We start from the raw sequence: 23,754 nt of genomic DNA, 5'->3' as shown, positions 1-23,754 counted from the left end.
ATTATTTGTTCTAGTTCTGTGAAAAATGCCATTGGAGTTTTGATAGGGATTACACTAAATGTTGGAGAAGGAAATGGCACCCCACTCCAGTACTCTTGCCTGGAAAATCCCATGGATGGAGGAGCCTGGTAGGGTGCAGTCGATGGGGTCACTAAGCGTCGGAGACGACTGAGCGACTTCACTTTGACTTTTCACTTTCATGCATTGGAGAAGGAAATGGCAACCCACTCCAGTACTCTTGCCTGGAAAATCCCATGGACGCATGAGCCTGGTAGGCTGCAGTCCATGGGGTCACTAAGGGTCGGACACGACTGAAGCGACTTCACTTTCACACTAAATGTATAGATTATTTGGGTAGTATGAACTTTTTTTTTTTCTTTTACTTTCTGGCCTTTATTTTTGTTGTTGTTTTTGTTATTTTTTTCTAATTAATTAATTTATTTTAATTGGAGGCTAATTACTTTACAATAATGTAGTGGCTTTTGCCATACATCGACATGAATCAGCCTCAGGTACACATGTGTTCCCCATCCAGAACCCCCCTCCTACCTCCCTCCCCATCCCATCCCCCAGGGTCATCCCAGGGCACCAGCCCTGAGCACCCTGTCTCATGCATCGAACCTGGACTGGCGATCCACTTCACATAATATACATCTTTCAATGCTACCCTCTCAAATCATCCCACCCTCACCTTCTCCCACAAAGTCCAAAAGACTGTTCTTTACATCTGTGTCGCTTTTGCTATCTTGCATATAGGGTCATCGATACGATCTTTCTAAATTCCATATATATGCATCAACATACTATATTTGTGTTTTTCTTTCTGGCTTACTTCACTCTGTATAATAGGTTCCAGTTTCATCCACCTCATTAGAACTGATTCAAATGCATTCTTTTTAATGGCTGAGTAATATTCCATTGTGTATATGTAGCTTTCTTATCCATTTGTCTGCTGACCATCTAGGTTGCTTCCATGTCCTGGCTATTGTAAACAGGGCTGCAATGAACATTGGGGTACATGTGTCTCTTTCACTTCTGGTTTCCTCAGTGTGTATGCCCAGCAGTGGGATTGCTGGGTCGTATGGCAGTTCTACTTCCAGTTTTTTAAGGAATCTCCTTAAAAACTGTTCTTCATAGTGGCTGTACTAGTTTGCATTCCCACCAACAGTTTAAGAGGGTTCCCTTTTCTCCACACCCTCTCCAGCATTTATTGCTTGTAGACTTTTTGATAGCAGCCATTCTAACCATTGTGAGATGGTACCTCATTGTGGTTTTGATTTGCATTTCTCTGATAATGAGTGATGTTGAGCATCTTTTCATGTGTTTGTTAGCCATCTGTATGTCTTCTTTGGAGAACTGTCTGCTTAGTTCTTTGGCCCATTTTTTGATTGGGTCGTTTATTTTTCTGGAATTGAGCTGCAGGAGCTGCTTGTATATCTTTGAGATTAATTCTTTGTCAGTTGCTTCTTTTTCCAGTATTTTCTCCCATTCTGAAGGCTGTCTTTTCATCTTGCTTATAGTTTCCTTTGTTGTGCAAAAGCTTTTAAGTTTAATTAGGTCCCATTTGTTTATTTTTGCTTTTATTTCCATTACTCTGGGAGGTGGGTCATGGAGGATCCTGCTGTAATTTACGTCAGAGAGTGTTTTGCCTATATTTTTGTCTAGGAGTTTTATAGTTTCTGGTCTTACGTTTAGATCTTTAATCCATTTTGAGTTTATTTTTGTGTTTGGTGTTAGAGAGTATTCTAGTTTCATTCCTTTACAAGTGGTTGACCAGTTTTCCCAGCACCACTTGTTAAAGAGATTGTCTTTTCTCCATTGTATATTCTTGCCTCCTTTGTCAAAGATAAGGTGTCCATAGGTGCGTGGATTTATCTCTGGGCTTTCTATTTTATTCCGTTGATCTATATTTCTGTCTTTGTGCCAGTACCATATTGTCTTGATGACTGTAGCTTTGTAGTATAGTCTGTAGTCAGGTAGGTTGATTCCTCCAGTTCCATTCTTCTTTCTCAAGATTGCTTTGGCTATTCGAGGTTTTTTGTATTTCCATACAAATTGTGAAATTATTTGTTTTAGTTCCGTGAAAAGTACCATTGGTAGCTTGATAGGGATTGCATTGAATCTATAGATTGCTTTGGGTAGTATACTCATTTTCACTATATTGATGAACATGGTATATTTCTCTATCTTTGTGATCTTTGATTTCTTTCACCAGTGTTTTATAGTTTTCTATATATAGGTCTTTTGTTTCTTTAGGTAGATTTATTCCTAAGTACTTTATTCTTTTCGTTGCAATGGTGAATGGAATTGTTTCCTTAATTTCTTTCTGTTTTCTCCTTGTTAGTGTATAGGAATGCAAGGGATCTCTATGTGTTAATTTATATCCTGCAGCTTTACTATATTCATTGATTAGCTCTAGTAATTTCTTATTTTGTGATGTCTTTGGTTTTGGTATCAGGGTAATGCTAGCTTTGTAAAATGAGTTTAAAAAGGATAGATATTTAATCTTTGAATGTTTAGAAGAATTCATCAGTGAAGCCATCTGATCCTGTGCTTTTGTTTGTTGGCAGTTTTTGATTACTGATTCGATCTCCTTACTAGTAATCTGTCTATTTAGATTTTCTGTTTTTTCATGATTCATTCATGGAAGAGTGTATGTTTTTAGGAATTTATCCATTTTTTTTCTAGGTTGTCCAATTTGTTGGCATATAATTGTTCAGAGTATCTCTTTGCTTCTTTGTGTTTGTATGGTATCAGTTGTAATTTCTGTTTCATTTCTGATTTTATTTATTTGAGCTCTCTTTCTTTGTGAGTGTGGCTAAAGTTTTGTCAGTTTTTTTTTTCTCTTTTCAAAGAGCTAGCCATTAGCTTCATTGATCTTTTCTATTGTTTTTTAGTCTCTTTCATTTATTTATACTGTGTTCTTTATTATTTCCTTTCTTCTAACTTTGACTTCATTTGTTCATCTTTTTCTAGTTCATCTAGGTATAAAGTTAGATTGTTTTGGACTGTTTTGTTTCTTGAGTTTGGCCCATATTGCTATGACCTTCTCCCTTAAAAACACTTTCCTTGTACCCCATAAGGTTTGATATGTGGTATTTTTGTCCCTAGGTATTTTTTTTTCCTTTGATTTCTTCAGTGATCCATTTTGGTTGTTCAGTTATTCTTTTTTTTTTTTTTTAATTGAAGTATAGTTGATGTACAGTGTTGTGTTAGCTTCAGGTAGACAGCAAAGTGATGCACTTATACATATAAGAGCAAGCCTCTTAGCATTTTTCCAACAGCATTTGTTCACTTTGTGTCTTTGGGTCACATTTGGGTAATACTTGCAACATTTTAAGCCCCCACCAGTGAAAAGATTATGATTCACTAAAGGCTTACATGTAGATTGGCAGTTTTTAATAATAAAGTATTTTAAAATTAAGGTTTACGCTTTGTCTTTTCAGACATAATGCTGTTGCATACATTATAGAGTAAACATAACTTCTCTGTGCACTGAGAAACCAAAAACTTTATGTGACTCACTTTTTTGCAATATTCACTTTGTTGTAGTGGTGGGAAACCAAACCTGTGATGTCTCAGAGGTAGTCTGAATTTGGCAATAAGGAGTTCATGATCTGAGCCACAGTCAGCTCCTGGTCTTGTTTTTGCTGACTGTATAGAGTTTCTCCATCTTTGACTGCAAAGAATGCAATCAATCTGATTTTGGTGTTGACCATCTGGTGGCGTCCATGTGCTTTAAGGGTTAAGGAAACCATTTTAAAATCTACTACAGTATAGATGTTGTCTCCTCTTCCACCCCCAGGTGCATAATTATAAGAGAACTATATAGCCAGTAAAAGCCCAAAAAGATACAATACATTCATCAATGTTATATAAATTATGGCAGTGTAATTTGGGCTTCTGAAGCAGAAACTGAAAGGCAGTTGTAGCAAAAGTGATGGTGATGGTCATATGTCATGGACCATTAATCAGCGATTGACAGTGGACTCTGTTCTGCTGAGGGCTGGGTGTGTGGGGGAAGTGATACTAGAGCAGTTGGATTCAGCTGTGCCAGGGTGTTCAGATTTAGAGCTTTCTGTTCTTTTTGGTTGTTTGTAATTATTAATAAGATTGTTATAAGCTTTTTCTACCTGTGGACTCAGTAGAGATTTTGGTTCCTGCAAGATGGCTGCTTGCACCAAGGAGTAACTGCCTTCATGAGCTGTGGAAAGGAGACTATCAACGGATTTCATTTACTGTCGATAGTAATTTTAAGAGGCTTCCCTGGTGGCTCAGTGGTAAAGAATCCACCTGCCAGTGTAGTAGACACAGGAGATACAGGTTTGGTCCCTAATATACAACCCAGAATTGGATTAAGAATGTTCCTTTGTAAATTGGAAATGGCGTGATTGTGAGTGAAGAGATCAACTGTTCATATGTTAAAAAATAATTGTAAAATCGTCTTATAGTGCTGTAGTTTCATGGGATCATTGTTCTTTAATGTCTTAATTTGCTTTACCAATTTTATTGGAAGAAATGATATGGAAAACTTTTAAAATTAAAGCAAGTTTACAGCATTGATTTTTAAATGAATGCAGTTGTTTCTGTGATTAAAAAATATTTGTGCTAAATTTTCCATAAAGCATAAATTATTTCTGAAAATAGTATTTAAAAGATAGAAATAGAGTAACTTGTACTGATTATTTGAAGTTTTTGAGTATAACAACAGAAACCAAGCAAAGTTTCTCATGTTTGTTTTAAAATGGAAAATTCAGTAGTGAATACTTTATGTTGAACAGCCAATAAACTCATTATGAAGCAAAACGATAATGATTTTATGTGCTTTCTACAGGTTTTATTGAAAACTACAGCTGGAGATATTGATGTAGAGTTGTGGTCAAAAGAAGCTCCTAAAGCATGCAGAAATTTCATCCAGCTTTGTTTGGAAGGTAATCATAATTCTTGAATTTTATTCTGTAAAAGAAATTTTGTTAATTTAAAAATTGCAGTGTATTTTCCCACAACATTGAAGACTCATGTTAAATAGTGGTAATGAATGATCAGAGTTGATAGAAGCAATGTGGGTTTGAGCTGTGTGTCAGGAAATTGAGAGAGGAAATAAAAATCCCTCCAACCCCCTGCCACCAGTCAGTAAATCTCTGCATCTTTAACAGAAATTTATCTCACTTCTTTTTTTCATCCTCTAAAAGTGGGTACTGCCTAAGATGCTTTTAGTTCTGTATTATCTTTTTTCTTTAATTGTTACTTCCAACCAGTGAAAGTGAAAGTTGTGAAAGTCACTCCATTATGTCCGACTCTTTGAGACCCCATGGACTGTATAGTTCATGGAATTCTCCAGGCAGGAATACTGGAGTGGGTAGCCTTTTCCTTCTGCAGGGTATCTTCCAAACCCAGGGATCGAACCCAGGTCTCCCGCATTGCTGGTGGATTCTTCACCAGCTGAGCCACAAGGGAAGCCCAAGAATACTGGAATGGGTAGCTGATCCCTTCTCCAGCGGATCTTCCCCACTCAGGAATCAAACCGGGGTCTCCTGCGTTGCAGGTGGATTCTTTACCAACTGAGCTAATTTCCAACCATGTAACCATCAAATGTAGAATTCCAACCATTTCTCCTCTTTTGAACTCTAATTTACATATCTGATTGCCTGGTGGACTTTTCTACTTAAATCTTCTACTGTCAGCTACAATTCAAATAGTATAAAACCAAATTTACCAGTTTCTTCCCCAAACTGCCTAACTGTTACCCATGTGATTGTAATTGCCTCTTACCTGGTCTTCCATTTTCTTATCTTTGATCTCTTTACCCTCACGTTTAATTCATCTGGTAGTTAAATCCTCAGGCAGCTTGGCTTCCTAGTTTTCCAACTTCATTTTTCATTGCACTGAATAACCATGTGATCTCAGTTGACTACTACCTTTATTTCCTGAGCAGGTCCTTCCCATTTCCACTTATAACCTCCTTCATTTCCTGAAATCTTCTCATATCCTCACATGCGTTTTTGGAATACTTTCTCTTCCCTTCTTTTTCTGTTCAAGTTAACCCACTTGTTCTTTTGTTTTTTGGCCATGTGGTGTGGCTTGTGGGATGTTAGTTCCCTGACCAGGGCCGGGGTAAAACCTGGGGCCCCAGTAGTGAAAGTGCCAAATCCTAACCACTGGACTACCAGGGAATTCCCAATCTGCTTTTTCATGCGTATTAAAAATTTTGTTTGCTTCATAAAGCCTTCCATCCAACATTCAGTGATGCTATTACCGATGTCACTAGTAACTCTTAGATTTGAGTAATAAAGTGACTATCTTTCTTTTTAACAAACTTTACAGAATTACATTCACTTGAGTGTTTTCCCCTTTAGAATATTCCCTTTTAGAGCTAAATATCCCTAACATTTATAACATGTTGACTTTCAGTATACATTGCATATAGTTTCAGATATCTCCAGTGGTGGCAAATCATTGTCCTAAATTATATCTGATTTTTAGGAAAAGAGAAGGTTAGTCAAGGTATCAGAAAGCAACGCTCTGAGTCTAAAGCAAGATGTGAAAGAAAACAACAGAATAACCAGTAGTAGGATGCAGTGAGAACTCTCCAAATAGATAATTATTACCAGTGGAAGATCTAAAGAATAAAAACACCCAGACCAAAACAATAAAACAAAACAACCTCCTTCAGCACCTCAAAAAAGAAAAGAAAAATTGAGCTGACAAAAAAGAAAAGGAGAAAATAAGACATCTGTAAAGACCATTATTAATAATTACTATGGCAGGCAGGAAGGAAATTGAGTCAGACAGGTAGTTCAGTCAGAGAAGCCTCAAATAACTGTCTACAGAGCTGAGAAACACAGTAGACATAGAAAAGTCTGATTTTTTTCTGGAAAGAAGTTTGAAGAATATTAAGCTCAAATTTTACAGAGGATTGAAAGTATAAAAACATTAGAAAGAATAGATGGTAAATTATAATCCATGACCATGTGAATAGAAGAAACAGAAAACATCTGGATATAATATAACAATGAAAGAAGAAATAAGGTTCTTAAGTTAGGTGATGATGAAACTTAATCACAACATCAATAAAATTATTTCCCTATTTATGAGAATACAAGTAGAAAGAAAAAAGACAAGGAAAATAATAAAAAAATAACTAGAGCAATTCTTTTAACTGAAAAGGTGTGAAATGGAATTTTTGCAAAGGTTAACAAGAAACTTGAGAAAACTAATTTAAATAAAGATGCTCCCAAATAAATAAAGTCAGGGTTTTAAAAATTTAATTCAGAGGGCCTCATTTTAATTCTCTGCCTATATGATTTAAACAAATCACAATATTCTAGATCTTATAATGGTCATATCAATATTTAAAAAAAAAAAAAAGGCCATGGTTTCCAAAATTAAAGAGCAAATGAATAAACGCAAGCTAGTGGGAGCACAGCCTGAGATACGGCCTTCAGCTAAAATGGTGTTCACAGTTAAAGAGAAGTTCTTATTTTTTTTTTCCAGTTTTATTGAAGTATGATTGGCAAAAATTGTATACATTTAGGTTGTACAACATGATTTTTTAAATAGTGTACAATGTGGTAATTTAATAAATGTATACATTGTGAAATGATTTCCATAATCAAGTAACATATCTGTTACCTCACATAGTTACCTTTGTGTGTGTGTGTGTGGTGAGAATATGAAATGTATACATTTCTAATACACACAATACTATTAATAAAAATTTCTAGTATACAATAATCGCCATGCTGTGCACTGGATCCCCAGAACTTACTCATCTTATAATTGAAAATTTATATCTTTTTGACCATCATCTCCCAGTTTTCCCCATCCCCCCCTAGCCTCTGGCAACCATCATTCTGCTCTGTTTCTGTGTGTTGAACTTTATTTTAGGTTCCACACAAAAGTGAAAAAATTAACTATTTGTCTTTCTGTGTCTGGGGGTAGTTTTTAGTCTTTATGAAAACAAAAGATTTACAGTTACACAGACTTAATCTTGGATTTCAGATCTTTGCAAGATAGTTAGGTGAGCACTCAAAAATGAGTGAAACCGTTCAAGAATTCCCTGGTGATCCAGTGGTTAAGATCGGGCTTTTCCAGTGCAGGGGTGCAGTTTTGACTGCTGGTTGAGGAACTGAGGTCCCATATGCCATGTGGTGTAACCAAAAAAGTTTTTTTTTAATGAGTGAAAATTTTTAAAAATTACAAGTTTAAAAAGTAGGTTAAAGAAGAAGGGAAGCTTGTTATCTTTGATAATTTGGTTAATTCTTCTGAAAAATGAGGAAGAAATAAAACTTTAGGTTTGAAAAGCAAAGTGGGGAGCAAAAAGAGAAGTAAATAGGAAAATCAAAATTTTTATACTTTATGTGACTGTTAACTCTTTTGAAATTTTACTTCAGCCATGTCTCCTCAGTGTCCATGCTTCATCAGTTATCTTTTATCCTCTTCCTCCTTTAGCAAGAGTTTTAAATTCTTTAGAAGTTACAAACATTTAAGTATATAGTAAGACGTTAAAAGAAATATCTTTACAAAATTAAAATATTTGTTTAAAAAAACCCAAGAGGCTAAAATAGAGAGCTCATAAAGGAGTTTTAAGTAAAAAGTTATTAAAGATAATATTTGCAGAAGTAAACACACACACAAATTCTAAAAGAGACACATATACATGATTTTAAAATGCAATGTAAATTCCTATATGTGCTTGAGCAGAAATATAACTAGTCAGAATATGTTGTTATACCCATACATTGTTATAGCCAGAAATACAAGACTTAATGACAATAGCAGACTCAGCATCCAAATAGAAACTTCATTTTCTGTTTGACGTACATGTAAATTGCTTTTTTCAGTAGTGGAGAAAATTCAGGAGTTTATTATGAACACACGTAATGAAATAGTAAGACCTCTTGAAAATACTAATTGAATGATACATAAACATTTAAGAAGGATGTCAAACATTGCAAACAGCAAGGTCTTTTATAGCACATGATAAGCTATAAGTGCATAGTTCAATGTCATGTCTGACTCTTTGCAGCCCTATGGACCATAGCCACCAGGCTCTTCTGTCTACGAGATTCTCTAAGCAAAAAAATTGGAGTGGGTTGCCATGTCCTACTCCAGGGAATCTTCCTGACTCAGGGATTGAACCCCGTGTCTCTTTAGTCTCCTGCTTTGGCAGGTGGGTAGGCAGGCACAGTTCAACAGTGATTATTAATAAATTACAAGGAAGTGGAAATAATGGATATAGAAATTATGTGGAAATTTGGAATTTTAGGCATGATAGCATACAAAATTAAAGTGTAGAGAAACTATAGAAAATTTATACTCAATATATATAATGTTATAATAATTTCATTTGTTCGACAAGAATATAATTAGGAAAATAAAGAAAAGTTTAAAGTTAAAATCCAACGTCACTGAAAGACTTACTAGGAAATACGAAAAGGAAAGATGGGTAATTTTAAAATGAGAAAACACAATAAAGACCTCTTTCATTTCCCTCTTCCATCATCTCAAATAGATTGCGGAGTCTTAATAGATCCTGTTCTAGAGAATTCTTGAATCTGTATGTCTCCAGATAAGCCATAGTTGTGTTTTGATTGGACAACAGTTGCTCTCTATCCAGCCTTGTAACTTACGGGAGTTTAAGTGATCCTTTGAAAAAGTAAATCTGATCATGTGCTAAAAACTGTTGCTTACATATTATGGGCATAATTGATTATTTTTATTTTTTGAGTAGGCTGGGGTATGTTTTATATTCAAATTTAAATATGGATTTGTAGAATTTAAGTGGAAATATTAAAGTTTGATCTCACATTTGTGTTGAACTTGAAAATTTATAGGTTGCCTCCGTATTATTTAATCTTCAGCATAGCACTATGAGTAATTTATATTGTTGATTTCATAATTAGAAAATTATATGTGCAGCATATTGACTATAGTTATTCCATATTTGGAAGTTGTTAAAAGAGTATATCTTACAAGTTCTCAACACAAGAAAAAATTTGGTAACTATGTGGTGGTAGATGTTAACTAGATTTATTGTCTGTGAACATTTCACAATATATGCAAATATTGAATCCCTGTGTTGTACATCTGAAACTAATGTAATCTTGTACATCAATTATTTAAATTTTTTTTTAAGAAAATTGAGTTTTCAGGTTACAGCCAACGAGAGGCAAGACTTACAATTCCTAACTGCAATACACATTGTAAATCAGAGTAAATGGTTACTTAGGAATACAGGAGAAATACTTTTAGACGTCTTGGTTTTTACAATTTCTGTTTGTAGCCAAAGAGAACTTATCTATACTTGGAAGTTCATATGAATGTAGTGCAACAGATCTTCACTCAGAATGGATTGGGGAAAAAAATCAGTTAATCTTCCTTTCTATTTCTTCCAATCCATCCTCCAAACTGGATACAGTTTTTAGATTACTTGTTACTTTGTTGTTACTTTTTTAAAATGTGAGTTTTATTTCCAGTTATAGCTTGTTTATGTGAAAAATTATAAGGGTGTCTGTGAACAAGCCAAAGTATTATAGTATTTTATGAATTATGGTAAACCATAGTCATGTTTTGGCTAATAAAGTGTCACAAAGTACTCATGTAATTGGTATTTTATGGATTATGTCAATAATTGTATCAGTACAGTGCCTGGTCCACAGTAGGCACTTGATAAGTATTTGTTGTTGAATGAATTGGGTTGGTTCAGTTTCACATAATAGAAGATTCAACTCAAATGATTTAATTAATGGAGACATTTATCATTCTCTTTGATAAGAAATCTGGTGTCAAGAAGTTCTGCAGCTCAGTAAAGTCTTTAGGGAACTGTGCTCGTTCCATCTCTGGTCATCAGCATGTGATTAAATTATAACTACACTCAATAATTGACTCCAACTCAATCAATTAAGGGATCATATATGATCTCATATGTTTTTTAGTGTATTTATATATAAATATAAATAATATCTTCAGTCATTTAGCAAACTTAATGGGAGTCTGATTTGTTATTCAGTCACTAAGTCATGTCCGTCTCATTGAGATCCCGTGGACTGCAGCACACCAGGCTTCCCTGTCCATCACCAACTCCTGGAGCTTGCTCAAACTCATGTCCATTGAATCAGTGATGCCATCCAACCATCTCATCCTCTGTTGTCCCCTTCTCCTCCTGCCCTCAATCTTTCCCAGCATCAGTCTTTTCCAGTGACTCAATTATATATTGTGTTGATTACTGTTTTATTTATTGACTGTTTCTTGAGAAGGGTGCACTGATGGTGCCAGACCTACAGTCGGTGAGTAATTTTGATATATTTTGGATTTGTATAGTGTTTGTGTAAGTTAATTTTCTGCGGGGAGACGAGGGAGAATTAAGAAATAGGCTATTTATCTCTATGAAGGTTTCTCAATCTCCAGCACTATTGATATTTTGGGCTAGTAATTCTTTGTTGTGGGGATTTGTTGTGCCTTGTAGGATGTTTACAAGTATCCCTGGCCTTTCCCTACTAGATGCCAGTAATATCTCCCATGTGTGACAGCCAGATATTTCCAGACATTGACAAATATGTGCCACAGAGAAAAATTGCTGCTCCTCCTACACCTAGTTGAGAACCACAGATCTATACCAAAACCTCTTCAATTTTTATTTTGAAAACTGTATCCAGAGTTTGAGAGAATCCTTGAAGTACATCCAAAACAACCAATACTGTGGTTTCTGTAGAAACTGTGTTAGATATTTTATGGTAAGTAGAGAAGGCTATGGCACCCCACTCCGGTACTCTTGCCTGGAAAATCCCATGGACAGAGGAGCCTGGTAGGCTGGAGTCCATGAGGTCGCTAAGAGTTGGACACAACTGTGCGACTTCCCTTTCACTTTTCACTTTCATGCATTGGAGAAGGAAATGGCAACCCACTCCAGTGTTCTTGCCTAGAGAATCCCAGGGACGGGGGAGCCTGGTGGGCTGCCGTCTATGGGGTCGCATAGAGTTGGACACGACTGAAGTGACTTAGCAGCAGCAGCAGCAGCAGGGAAGAGAAGATTTTGGTTTAGGAGCCTATTTAACATTCTGGGGGAAAAAAAATCTTGTGACCAGTTGTGTTAACTCTAATTATAGATACACTTAGTTTTAGGCATTGATAAATTTTCATTTTATTAAAGTATATTAATTTCAGATATATAGCAAAGTGATATAGATATAGGTAAATAGATTCAGATTCTTTTCTATTATAGGTTATTGCAGGATACTGAATACTGATACTGAATACTGTCCTGTGTTATCCATTGATCCCTGTTGTTATTTTTTCTATAGTGGTTTGTATCTGCTAATCACAAGCTCTTTCTTCAAATTAATTCAGTTTTGGCCGTGCTGGGTCTTCGTTGCTGTGTGTGGGCTTTCTCCAGTTGAGGCAAACAGGGGCTGCTCTCTAGTTGCAGTGTGTAGGCTTGTCATTGCAGTGGCTTCTCTTTTGTGAGGCATGAAATCTAGGGCACATGGGCTTCGCTAGTTGTAGCCTGTGGGCTCCAGAGCGCAGGCTCAGTAGTTGTGGTGCATGTCCCATGGCATGTAGGATCTTCCTGGATCAGGTATCGAACCCATGTCCCCTGCATTGGCAGATTCTCAACCACTAGGCCACCAGGGAAGTCCCCAAACTCCCTTCCTCCACCCCCTTTTCCCTTTGGTAACCGTAAGTTTGTTTTCTACGTCTGCTAGTCTATTTCTGTTTTGTAAATTAGTTCATTTGTATCATTTTTTAGATTCTCCATGTAAGTGATAATATATGATATTTGTCTTTCTCTGACTTCACTTAATATGATAATCTTTAGTCCATTCATGTTGCTGCAAATAGCATTATTTCATTCTTTGATTGAAATATTTCATTTATTGATATACGTGTGATTTCTGCTTTATTGACTATGCCAAAGCCTTTGACTGTGTGGATCATAATAAACTGTGGAAAATTCTGAAAGAGATAGGCATACCAGACCACCTGACCTGCCTCTTGAGAAACCTATATGCAGGTCAGGAAGCAACAGTTAGAACTTGACATGGAACAACAGACTGGTTCCAAATAGGAAAAGGAGTACCTCAAGGCTGTATATTGTCACCCTGCTTATTTAAGTTCTTATGCAGAGTACATCATGAGAAACGCTGGGCTGGAAGAAGCACAAGCTGGAATCGAGATTGCCAGGAGAAATATCAATAACCTCAGATATGCAGATGACACCATCCTTATGGCAGAAAGTGAAGAGGAACTAAAAAGCCTCTTGATGAAAGTGAGAAAGGAGAGTGAAAAAGTTGGCTTAAAGCTCAACATTCAGAAAATGAAGATCATGGCATCTGGTCCCATCACTTCATGGGAAACAGTGCCAGACTTTATTTTTTGGGGCTCCAAAATCACTGCAGATGGTGATTGCAGCCATGAAATTAAAAGACGCTTACTCCTTGGAAGGAAAGTTATGACCAACCTAGATAGCATATTGAAAAGCAGAGATATTATTTCGCCAACAAAGGTCCATCTAGTCAAGGCTATGGTTTTTCCAGTGGTCATGTATGGATGTGAGAGTTGGACTGTGAAGAAGGCTGAGTGCCGAAGAATTGATGCTTTTGAAGTGTGGTGTTGGAGAAGACTCTTGAGAGTCCCTTGGACTGCAAGGAGATCCAACCAGTCCATCCTAAAGGAGATCAGTCCTGGGTGTTCATTGGAAGGACTGATGCTAAAGCTGAAACTCCCGTACTTTGGCCACCTCATGCGAAGAGTTGACTCATTGGAAAAGACTCTGATGCTGGGAGGGATTGGGGGCAGGAGGAGAAGGGGACAACAGAGGATGAGATGGCTGGATGGCATCACCGACTCGATGGACGTGAGTTTGAGTGAACTCCGGGAGTTGGTGATGGACAAGCACGCCTGGCGCACTGCACGTCATGGGGTCGCAAAGCATTGGACATGACTGAGCGACTGTACTGAACTGATATATATATATATATATTGCTGTATCTATCTCCCACATCTTTACCCATCCATCTGTCGATGGACACTTAGGTTGCTTCCATGTCTTGGCTATTGTAAATAATGCTGTATGAATATTGGGGTTGTGTGTATCTTTTCAAATTAGAGTTTTTATCTTTTCTGGATATATGCACAGGAGTGGGATTGCTGGATCACATGGTAGCTCAATTTTTAGTTTTTTAAGGAACCTCCATACTGTTCTCCATAGTGGCTGCACCAGTTTACATTTCCACCAACAGTGTAAGAGGGTTTCCTTTTCTCTACACTATCTCATTTATTACATTTACATTTACACCTATTTATTGTTTGTAGACTTTTTGATGGCTATTCTGACTGGTGTGATGTGATACCGCATTATGGTTTTGGTTTGCATTTCTCTAATAATTAGTGATGTTGAGCTTCCTTTTATGTGTTTGTTGGCCATTTGTATGTCTTCTTTGAAGAAATGTTTATTTACATCTTATGCCCAATTTTTGATTGGGTTGTTTGGTTCTATTAAGCTGTATGAGCTGTTTGTATATTTTTGAAATTAATCCCTTGTCAGTCTCATCTTTTGCAAATATTCTGTCTCATTCCGTAGGTTGTCTTTTCATCTTGTTTATAGTTTCCTTAGCTGTTCAAAAGCTTATAAGTGACCAGGTCCTATTTGTTTACTTTTGCTTGTATTTTTGTTTGTTTTGGGAGACTGACTTAGATAAACATTGTTAGGATATGTCAGAGTTTTGCTTATGTTCTCTTCTACTAGTTTCATTGTGTGATGTCTTATATTTAAGTCTTTAAGCCATTTTGAGTTTGTTTTCTAAGTTCATTGATTTATATGCAGCTGTCCAGCTTTCCTAATACCACTTTCTGAAGAGACTGTCTTTTCTCCATTGTTTATTCTTTTTTTTTTTTAATTTTTAAAAAAATTTTTTAGCTTTACAATATTGTATTGGTTTTGCCATATATCAACATGAATCTGCCACAGGTATACACGTGCTCCCCATCCTGAACCTCCTCCCTCCCCGTACCATCCCTCTGGGTCGTCCCAGTGCACCAGCCCCAAGCATCCATTATTGTGCATCGAACCTGGACTGGCGACTCGTTTCATATATGATATTATACATGTTTCAATGCCATTCTCCCAAATCATCCCACCCTCTCCATCTCCCACAGAGTCCATTGTTTATTCTTGCCTCCTTTGTTGAAGATAATTGACCACAGTGTGTAGATTTACTTCTAGGCCTTCTATTCCATTCCATTGATCTATATGTCTGTTTTTGTGCTAACACCACATGTTTTGATTACTGTGGCTTTGAAGTATTGTCTGAAGTCTGAGATAGTTATGCTTCTACCTTTGTTCTTTTTCCTCAGGATTGCTTTGGCATTTCGGGGTCTTTTGTGTTTCCGTATAAATTTAGGGTTACTTGATCTAGTTTTGTGAAAAATGTCATAGATAATTTGATAGGGATCACATTAAATGTTTAGATTGGTTTGGGTAGTATGGCCACTTTAACAATGTTAATTCTTCTAACCTACAAGTGTGGGATATCTCCATTTTTTGAATCATTTCTGATTTTCTTTGTCAGTGATTTATAGTTCTCAGTGTATAGGTCTTTCACCTCCTTGGTCAGGTTTATTCCTGGGTATTTTTATTTTATTTTTTGATGTGATTTTAAAAGGCACTGTTTTGTCAACAAGAAAGACAAAAACCACATGGTCATCTCAGTAAAGCATTTGATAAAATTCAGTATTAATTCATGATAAAAACTCTCACCAAAATGGGTATGATGGAAAATATCTCAACATAATAAAAGCTATTTGTAACAAACCCACAGTCAGCATAATACTCAATGGTGAAAAACTGAAAGCCTTCTTGCTAAAATTTGGAATAAGACAGGGATACCCACTCTTATCACTTTTATTCAACATAGTATTAGAAGTCCTAGCCATAACAGTTAGACAAGCAAAATAAATAAAAGTTATCCAGATTGGAAAGGAAGAGGTAAAATTGTCATTATATGCAGATGGCATGGTACTTTATGTGGAAAACCCCAAAGACTCCACACAAAAACTATTAGAACTGATAAATGATTTCAGCAAGGTAGCAGGATACAAGATTAACATTCAGAAATCTGTTGCATTTCTTAATACTAACACTGAAATAACAGAGAATGGTAAACTCTTTTTTATTTTCTTCCAGCATATTATGACAACACCATATTTCATAGAGTTGTGCCTGGCTTTATAGTCCAAGGGGGAGATCCTACTGGCACAGGGACTGGTGGAGAATCTATCTATGGAGTCCCATTCAAGGTGAGATTGGATTTTACAATTTATTTTCAAGTCAGTTTGGATTGCTTAATTGAAATGATTGAGCCCCAGAAGAAAATGCATTTTACATTAGTACGCAAAATTGGGTCTATAACATATTTAGGATTATACAGAATAAGTGCAGCACTTACCCCATTAAGCTTTCTTTCTGAGTTGTCTTATCACAGAGTTTTATGCTAGATTGAATTCAGGTGGAGCTAAAGGTGGTAATGAGAATAATGTGAATCAGAGAAAAGACTGTATAACATTTTTCCTGATATCTGACTATCTGATCTCTGTAACTTTGCACATGTAAAACATTTCTAGAACATTGCATACACCATCTGATTTTAAAACATTTTATTTTAACAATACGTAGAATTTATATTAATTTACTTGAGCCTCTATAACAAAGTACTTCTGTCTGGGTGGTTTAAACAGTAGGAATTTATTTCTCATAGTTCTGGAGGCTAAGAAGTCTGAGATCAAGGTACTAGCATTCACCACCTGTGAAGGTTCTCTTGCTGGCTTGCAAATGGCTGGCTTCTACTGGGTCTTTACATGGTGGAGAGAGAGAGTTTTGGTATCTTTTCCTCTTCAGTACAGTCACATTGGAGGTTAGAGTGTCAACATGAACTCCAGGAGGACATAATTCAGTCCAGAGCAGAATTCATTTTAAACTGTACACAGTAGACCTTTGTAGCACAAACTGGATGCCTTAATAAGAAATCACAAAATGCATGCCATAACACGGGGAAATAGAAGAAAGAAGCAACATAAAAAATGTTAGAAAAGGATGTAAGTTTTAATCAAGAATAGGTCAATGCTTTGTTAACTGCCAACATAAATCTAAGAAGAGAGAGATAATGTCATATTTAAGATATTAAGGATAATGGTGGGTTCAAGTAAAGGCTAAAAGCTGGGTTATTTATCAATCTTATGGTATCAATATTATGTTCTATTAGTAAACATTAGTAGCTCTTAAAATATGTGAATTTGAGTGTCTGGAATTTCCTTTAATTTTATACTGGGCTACTATATGACTCTTGAGAAAAATACTTGAACTGTTTGCTTTAATTTTCATATGATAATGGCCTTTAGAGCATGTGAAATAGTTTTAAAAATCTCAAATGTCACTGTTAGACTATTTTATATTTTACAAAATTGAGATATCTCATTATTTTAGAGCCTCCATGTGGTAGGAAGCATTCCTTTATTATTTGGTTAACAGAATAGCTCTTTGTGACAATTCCTTTCTAAATTGAGACTTTTGCTTATTTTATTCAGGTAATACAGTTATGTTGGTAAAATTTTAAATTACTTGTATTTAATTTGGGCTGTGCTGGGTCTTGCTGCTGTGTGGGCTCTTCTCTAGTTGTGGTGGGCGGGGGCTCTCTTCCTTTCAGTGCATGGGTTCAGCAGTGCAGTAGCCAGGCTCCAGAGTACAGGCGCGGTAGTTGTGGCCCACCGGCTCAGCTGCTCCATGGCATGTGGAATTTCCCGGGACCAGGGATCAAGCCTATGTCTCCTTCATTGGCAGGTGGATTCTTTACCACTGAGCCACCAGGGAAGCCTGGTAAATTTTTCAGTTAGGTCATTTTTAATACAGTGTACAGAGTTAGGATCTTTTGAGTTTAGATCTCTTGAGAAGAATTTATTAAAGGAAAAGAACTTTCTTTCTGAAAAGCATTGATTATAAAACATGTTTATATTATAAGTGAGTCTAGTATCAGGTCTTCTATTAACTAAGAGACTGGTATAAATGTTAGGTAGCCCTACCCTAGCAAGAAAACCACCTTAGAATGGCTTGCTCCAGCTTTTTTTGAAAACTGGCAAATGGAACCAGTCCCAGTTCAAAGAAATTTCAACTTAAAACTTTAAAAAGCATAGTAAAGCACCTAACACAATCACACTAGCTTCTTTGAATTAAAATAAGAAAACAGTTGTTTCATGACATTCAGAAAAAGATCAAGAAGAGAATAGTTGAAGCTCCTGAAGTGAAGTGGAAGTTGTACAGTCATGTCCGACTCTTTGCAACCCCATGGACCGTACAGTCTATGGAATTTTCCAGGCCAGAATACTGGAGTGGGTGGCCGTTCCCTTCTCCAGAGGATCTTCACAACCCAAAGATCGAACCCAGGTCTGCTGCATTGCCGGCAGATATTTTACCATCTAAGCTACAGGGAAGCCCTAACAATTAATTCAGATTTAATAATGTGGCTTATTTTTTAAAGTGATAGTGAAAGTCACTCAGTCGTGTCTGACTCTTTGTGACCCCATAGACTATACAGTCCATGGAATTCTCCAGGCCAGAATATGGAATGGGTAGCCTTTCCCTTCTCCAGCAGATCTTCCCAACCCAGGAATCAAACTGGGGTCTTCTGCATTGGAGGCAGATTCTTTACCAACTGAGCCACAAGGGAAGCCCGTTGAAGCCTCTTTAATGACTCAAAAGTAGTTATCCTGGAGAAAAAAGAAATAGATGGTTCTGAAAGCTTGGAAGGAAAGTTATGACCAACCTAGACAGCATATTAAAAAGCAGAGACATTACTTTGTCAACAAAGGTCCGTCTAGTCAAGGCTGTGGTTTTTCCAGTGGTCATGTACAGATGTGAGAGTTGGACTGGTGAGCGCAGAAGAATTGATGCTTTTGAACTGTGGTGTTGGAGAAGACTCTTGAGAGTCCCTTGGACTGCAAGGAGATCCAACCAGTCCATCCTAAAGGAGATCAGTCCTGGGTGTTCATTGGAAGGACTGATGTTGAAGCTGAAACTCCAGTACTTTGGCCACCTGATGAGAAGAGCTGACTTATTTGAAAAGACCCTGATGCTGGGAAAGATTGAGGGCAAGAAGAGAAGGGGACGACAGAGGATGAGATGGTTGGATGGCATCGCCGACTCAATGGACATGGGTTTGGGTGAACTCCAGGAGTTGGTGATGGACAGGGAGGCCTGTTGTGCTGAGGTTCATGGGGTTGCAAAGAGCTGGACATGACTGAGTGACTGAACTGAACTGAACTGAACTAAAAGCTTAGATGGCTCTGAGGGATGAGAAGAATAGGGAAATGTCTCAGAAATCCATTCCCCTTGAGTACCCTTGCTCAGTGTAAGTAGGCAACTTTCCACAAAAAATGTGTGTTTGAGTATATTTAGAAGACACAGGTGAGTAAAGTCAAGATTAGTAGAGTGAAGGAACTGTAGATATTGGATTTGATTATATGTGAAAATCAGTAGAAGTTGTGTGGGACATTGTTTGTTAGCTGAAATATGAAGGGCCTTATAACTGAGGACATTCACTAAATCTTTTTTTTTTTTAAATGCTTCAGGATGAATTCCACTCACGGTTGCGTTTTAATCGTAGAGGACTGGTTGCCATGGCAAATGCTGGCCCTCACGATAATGGCAGCCAGTTTTTCTTTACCCTGGGTCGAGCTGATGAACTTAACAATAAGCATACCATCTTTGGAAAGGTTTGTATGCAGTTATCTTGGGCTTCTATGATGTATGTGATCAACTTACCTAAGAGCTGCCTTCATAAAAATATTCCCTAGGATATTTATTTATTATTTCTAAAAATGGTGAAATGCTCCATATTCCTGTTATAATGAGCTGTGAGGGACCACCTGAGTTTTTCTGTGTGTGTTTCAGGCCAGTCATTGATTTTTAACTTAAAATTTTTATTTTTTCTAAAATTGTTTTAATCGTTATTATTAACTGCTGTGTCACTCAGCTGATATGTTTTAATGTTTTTAGAAAGACATTTAGATAATAACATTTAGTAGTTTAAAATTTATTTTGTTAATAATGAATTCCCTTCAGTTTAAAGTGGAAGTTGTGTTAACATTTAAACTGCTTACCTGAAATATTACTTTGAATAGTACCTATTTAATCCTGCTGACATTTAACACCATATCAGAGATGGTCACTTCAATAGTTTTCTTTTAAAGGGATTCTGCAGGGTTTGTTTTTTCTTTCTCCTCCTGCTTCTCCCTTTTCATGAATGTGCTCTCAGATGCCCCAAGTGTTAGGCATATTAGGCATCACTAGTGTATCAGCTCCCTCTGCTGGTTCAGTTAGAAGGGTTTCCCCACATCCCAGACAAAACTGGATTTCGTGCCGATGAAAAGGAAAAAAACAAACAGCACAACTGGAAAACTGGTATTATTTTAGTTTTTTAAATATTGAATGAAAGGAGTCATGCCAAAAACATGGAATGCAGTATTGTTGCTTAATACTTTTGAGCCACTCCAACACAGGTTGTCTGACACTCATGGATTTTCCTCCCTGTTATTTAAAAAAATAAGTATTTAATAAAATGATATTTAGGTTGTCCTTCTGCACCACTGTTTACAACCGATGTTATGTAACTCACACAGTAGAGGCAAAGTATAGCATAGTAGTTAGAAGTCAGAAAGGCCATCACTGTCGGATCTACAACTTCTTTCAGCCTCAATTTTCTTATCTAGAGAAGAAAGATAATGATAGTACCTACTTTTAGGATGTTTTGAGGATTAAGCATGATAATGTCTTCAAAGCACTTACCACATTGTTTTTATTATTTGCTTGTTCTTCCCTCTTCTAAAGTCTAAATTTGTTTATAATGTTTGAACAAAACGTAGTCATTCAGAAGGAAGTTACTTGGCATTGTGTTTTTAGTAAAAACTGACATTAGGTATATATTGGAAATTTCCCAAAAATCTTATTGAGGAATTAAAGTTTGTCAAACCTTTTCCCCTTAGGATTATGTTGCTTTATTTGCACTGTTTAATACATATAATCTTATGTAACAATATGAAATGCCTTTTTAATTACTTTAAAAATATTTTCAAAAGTCCTCCCTGATTTCAAAGAATGAATTTAATAATTTTCAATTAAATTTCCTTTTTTATTTGATAGGTTACAGGGGATACAGTATATAACATGCTACGCCTGACAGAAGTAGACATTGATGATGAAGAAAGACCACGAAATCCACATAAAATAAGAAGTTGTGAGGTATGAGCATGATTATTAGAGATATATTACTTTGTCACTTAAAAGAAATTGAATATTTGTGTTCAGTTATCAGGTGAAGGCTTTATACTAAATTAACATCACAACTTGGATTTTAGCTCTGTAATTTAGTTACAATTTCTGATTAAGAATTTTTTTAATGGAAGATTTTGAATTTGAGGATGAAACTTAAGCTGATAATCCAATGAATGAAAAACTCCATAGTGAAAAGCTGGATGAATTAGGTTTATTTAGCCCAGTGAAGTGTTGTCTTTGGTAATTTAAGAGCGATCCTTCATTGAGAAAACAAGGACCTGAGAACATTTGATTTGAAGTAAGGATACCTGAGTTAAAAAAAAAAAAATACCTGAGCTTGTCTCTCTAACTATATATTGTTTTCTTGACTGTCTTTCCCTTTTGTTAAATAAGTATAAAACATTTTTTCCTTAGTAGCACATTGGATTACTGGGAGAATCCAATGAGGCCATGTAAGTGGAAGTATATATATCATTATACTGGTTCTATGAGGAGAAATTATAGATACTAATGGCACCATAATTAAATATTGGTTTTATTTTTTTGTGAAATTAAAAAAATTGAGTAATATTTTCAAAATATGTCTTTTCGTAGGTTTTATTTAATCCTTTTGATGACATCATTCCAAGGGAAATAAAAAAGCCGAAAAAAGAGAAACCAGAGGAGGAAGTAAAGAAATTGAAACCCAAAGGCACAAAGTAATCAGAATAGAAAGATTTTTTTCCTCAACTTGAAAAGCAACACTGATTTATTTAGTTCACTTTGTTTCCTTCTGTAATAATTATTTAGTAATTAGGGGGAGGCCAGTGTGGACCAGTATGTATGTCTCAGTGATCTGTGTGTGTTTCTTTTTCTAGATGTACATTTTGTATATTCAAAGAGTGTATAACTTAAAACCTTAAGCTAAAAAAGTATTGTCTGAGATGTCTGATGAAATCTATTAATAAATAGATAAATATTTATGACCACCACAAGAATTATTTATATAAATGAGTTGTTGAAACTTTTGTTTGTTTACTTGTTTTTCCAATAATACATGCTCAGGATAAAGAAGTTAGAAAGTAAAGTACGAAGGATTTAATGACTGCATGGTTAATATTATTTAACTTTCTCGCTCCTTTTTTTGATGTTATTAAAATAACCTTATTATAAATATATTTACACATAAAGTTCTTTCTGTATTCTGGATTAATTCCTGAGGATAGTTCTCTAATAACAGAAATTTCTTCAGTATTTCTGTGAGTAATATTCTTTACATTATTAATTTTGTCTGTTTTATTAAAATAGGTATCAGAGAGTTAGATTTCAACTTTCTCTTTTACTGAACTGTAGAATCCTTTTTAGGGATTTTGTTGTACTTATATAAGTGTCAGATTCAGAAAGCTTTAAGTATAATCCTGCCTACTGCAGTTATAGGAAGCAAAGTCTACTGATCTTTGAGCTTCAGTTTCCCCATCTTATAAAATGGAGATTTATAGTATAGCAACTGCTTATTACAAAGTTTAAATGAGAAGGGGAATTTGAAAATACCCTATAGTGTAGGTATTCAATACATATTCATTTCCTTTCTTTGATATCCTATAATGTAAGTTAAGTTGCTGTTATAAACTGTCAAATATGAGCCAGACTCTAATAGGCAGTTGATATCTTGTGGCAAAATAACTTCTTACACAACTATATATTTATTTGATTTCTTTTTATTTTGTATTAATTTATTTTTACTAATTTGTATCTGGGTGAAAAGTAACTGTTACTATATTGAGATATAATATTTCATCGCTGATTTATCTTGACAGCAAAGCCAAAAGTTGGATATTTTGTTTTTAATTCATAGCAAATATGTTAGGGGTGATGTGATAGTTACTGATTATATCTAAGTAAATTTTGAAATGAAAATTCCCCTTTTATTGCCTGATCTTTTGTTTTTCCAGTATTTCAGAGGAGTTTTAATAGCTTACTATTTATCTTCCTTGTGATGTATTAATCTGAAGGGTCAAAAAAGACAAAAGTTAGTTTTTTATTCCCACGGACTGTTTGCTTAGCTAACTTTGTTGCCCTCCCCCCATAATTTTGTGTAACTTACTAATTTTAAAATATTGAAATTATTTTGGCAGACACTAGATAAATTGCTTCCCATTTATAGTACCCTCAGAGCTGTATGTTTATTAGTTTTTTAGCAATCCTTATTTGATAATATGCTGTGCTTTGCTGAGTTGCTGAGTCGTGTCCGACTCTGCAACCCTGTGGACTGTAGCCCGCCAGGCTCCTCTGTCCACGGGATTCTCCAGGCAGGAACACTGGAGTGGGGTTCTGGGCTCTCCTCCAGGGGATCTTCAGACCTGGGGATAGAACCTGAGATTCTGATGTTTCCTGCGTTGACATGCAGGTTCTTTACTGTGCGTGCCACCTGGGAAACCCACAAAAAGCTTTAATTA

At 35.9% G+C, this 23,754-nt stretch overlaps 1 protein-coding gene across 8 annotated transcripts in view; it reads left to right on the top strand.

The window, feature by feature from the left end:
* Positions 1 to 23,754, top strand: part of CWC27 (CWC27 spliceosome associated cyclophilin) — a 250,306-nt gene that overhangs the window by 9,526 nt on the left and 217,026 nt on the right. For all 8 annotated transcript variants that reach the window (XM_055554539.1, XM_055554540.1, XM_055554541.1 and 5 more), the window contains 5 exons: positions 4,835 to 4,931; positions 16,184 to 16,296; positions 19,618 to 19,761; positions 21,188 to 21,286; positions 21,914 to 22,017. In XM_055554539.1, coding sequence (XP_055410514.1) covers positions 4,835 to 4,931; positions 16,184 to 16,296; positions 19,618 to 19,761; positions 21,188 to 21,286; positions 21,914 to 22,017 — 557 coding nt within the window. The remainder of the gene's footprint in view (positions 1 to 4,834; positions 4,932 to 16,183; positions 16,297 to 19,617; positions 19,762 to 21,187; positions 21,287 to 21,913; positions 22,018 to 23,754) is intronic.

The sequence above is a fragment of the Bubalus kerabau genome, chromosome 18 (genome assembly GCF_029407905.1).
Source record: "Bubalus kerabau isolate K-KA32 ecotype Philippines breed swamp buffalo chromosome 18, PCC_UOA_SB_1v2, whole genome shotgun sequence".
In the NCBI taxonomy this organism is placed as follows: Eukaryota; Metazoa; Chordata; class Mammalia; order Artiodactyla; family Bovidae; genus Bubalus; species Bubalus kerabau.
Note: the sequence above shows the minus strand (reverse complement) of the source record. Positions and strands in the feature narration are given on the sequence as shown.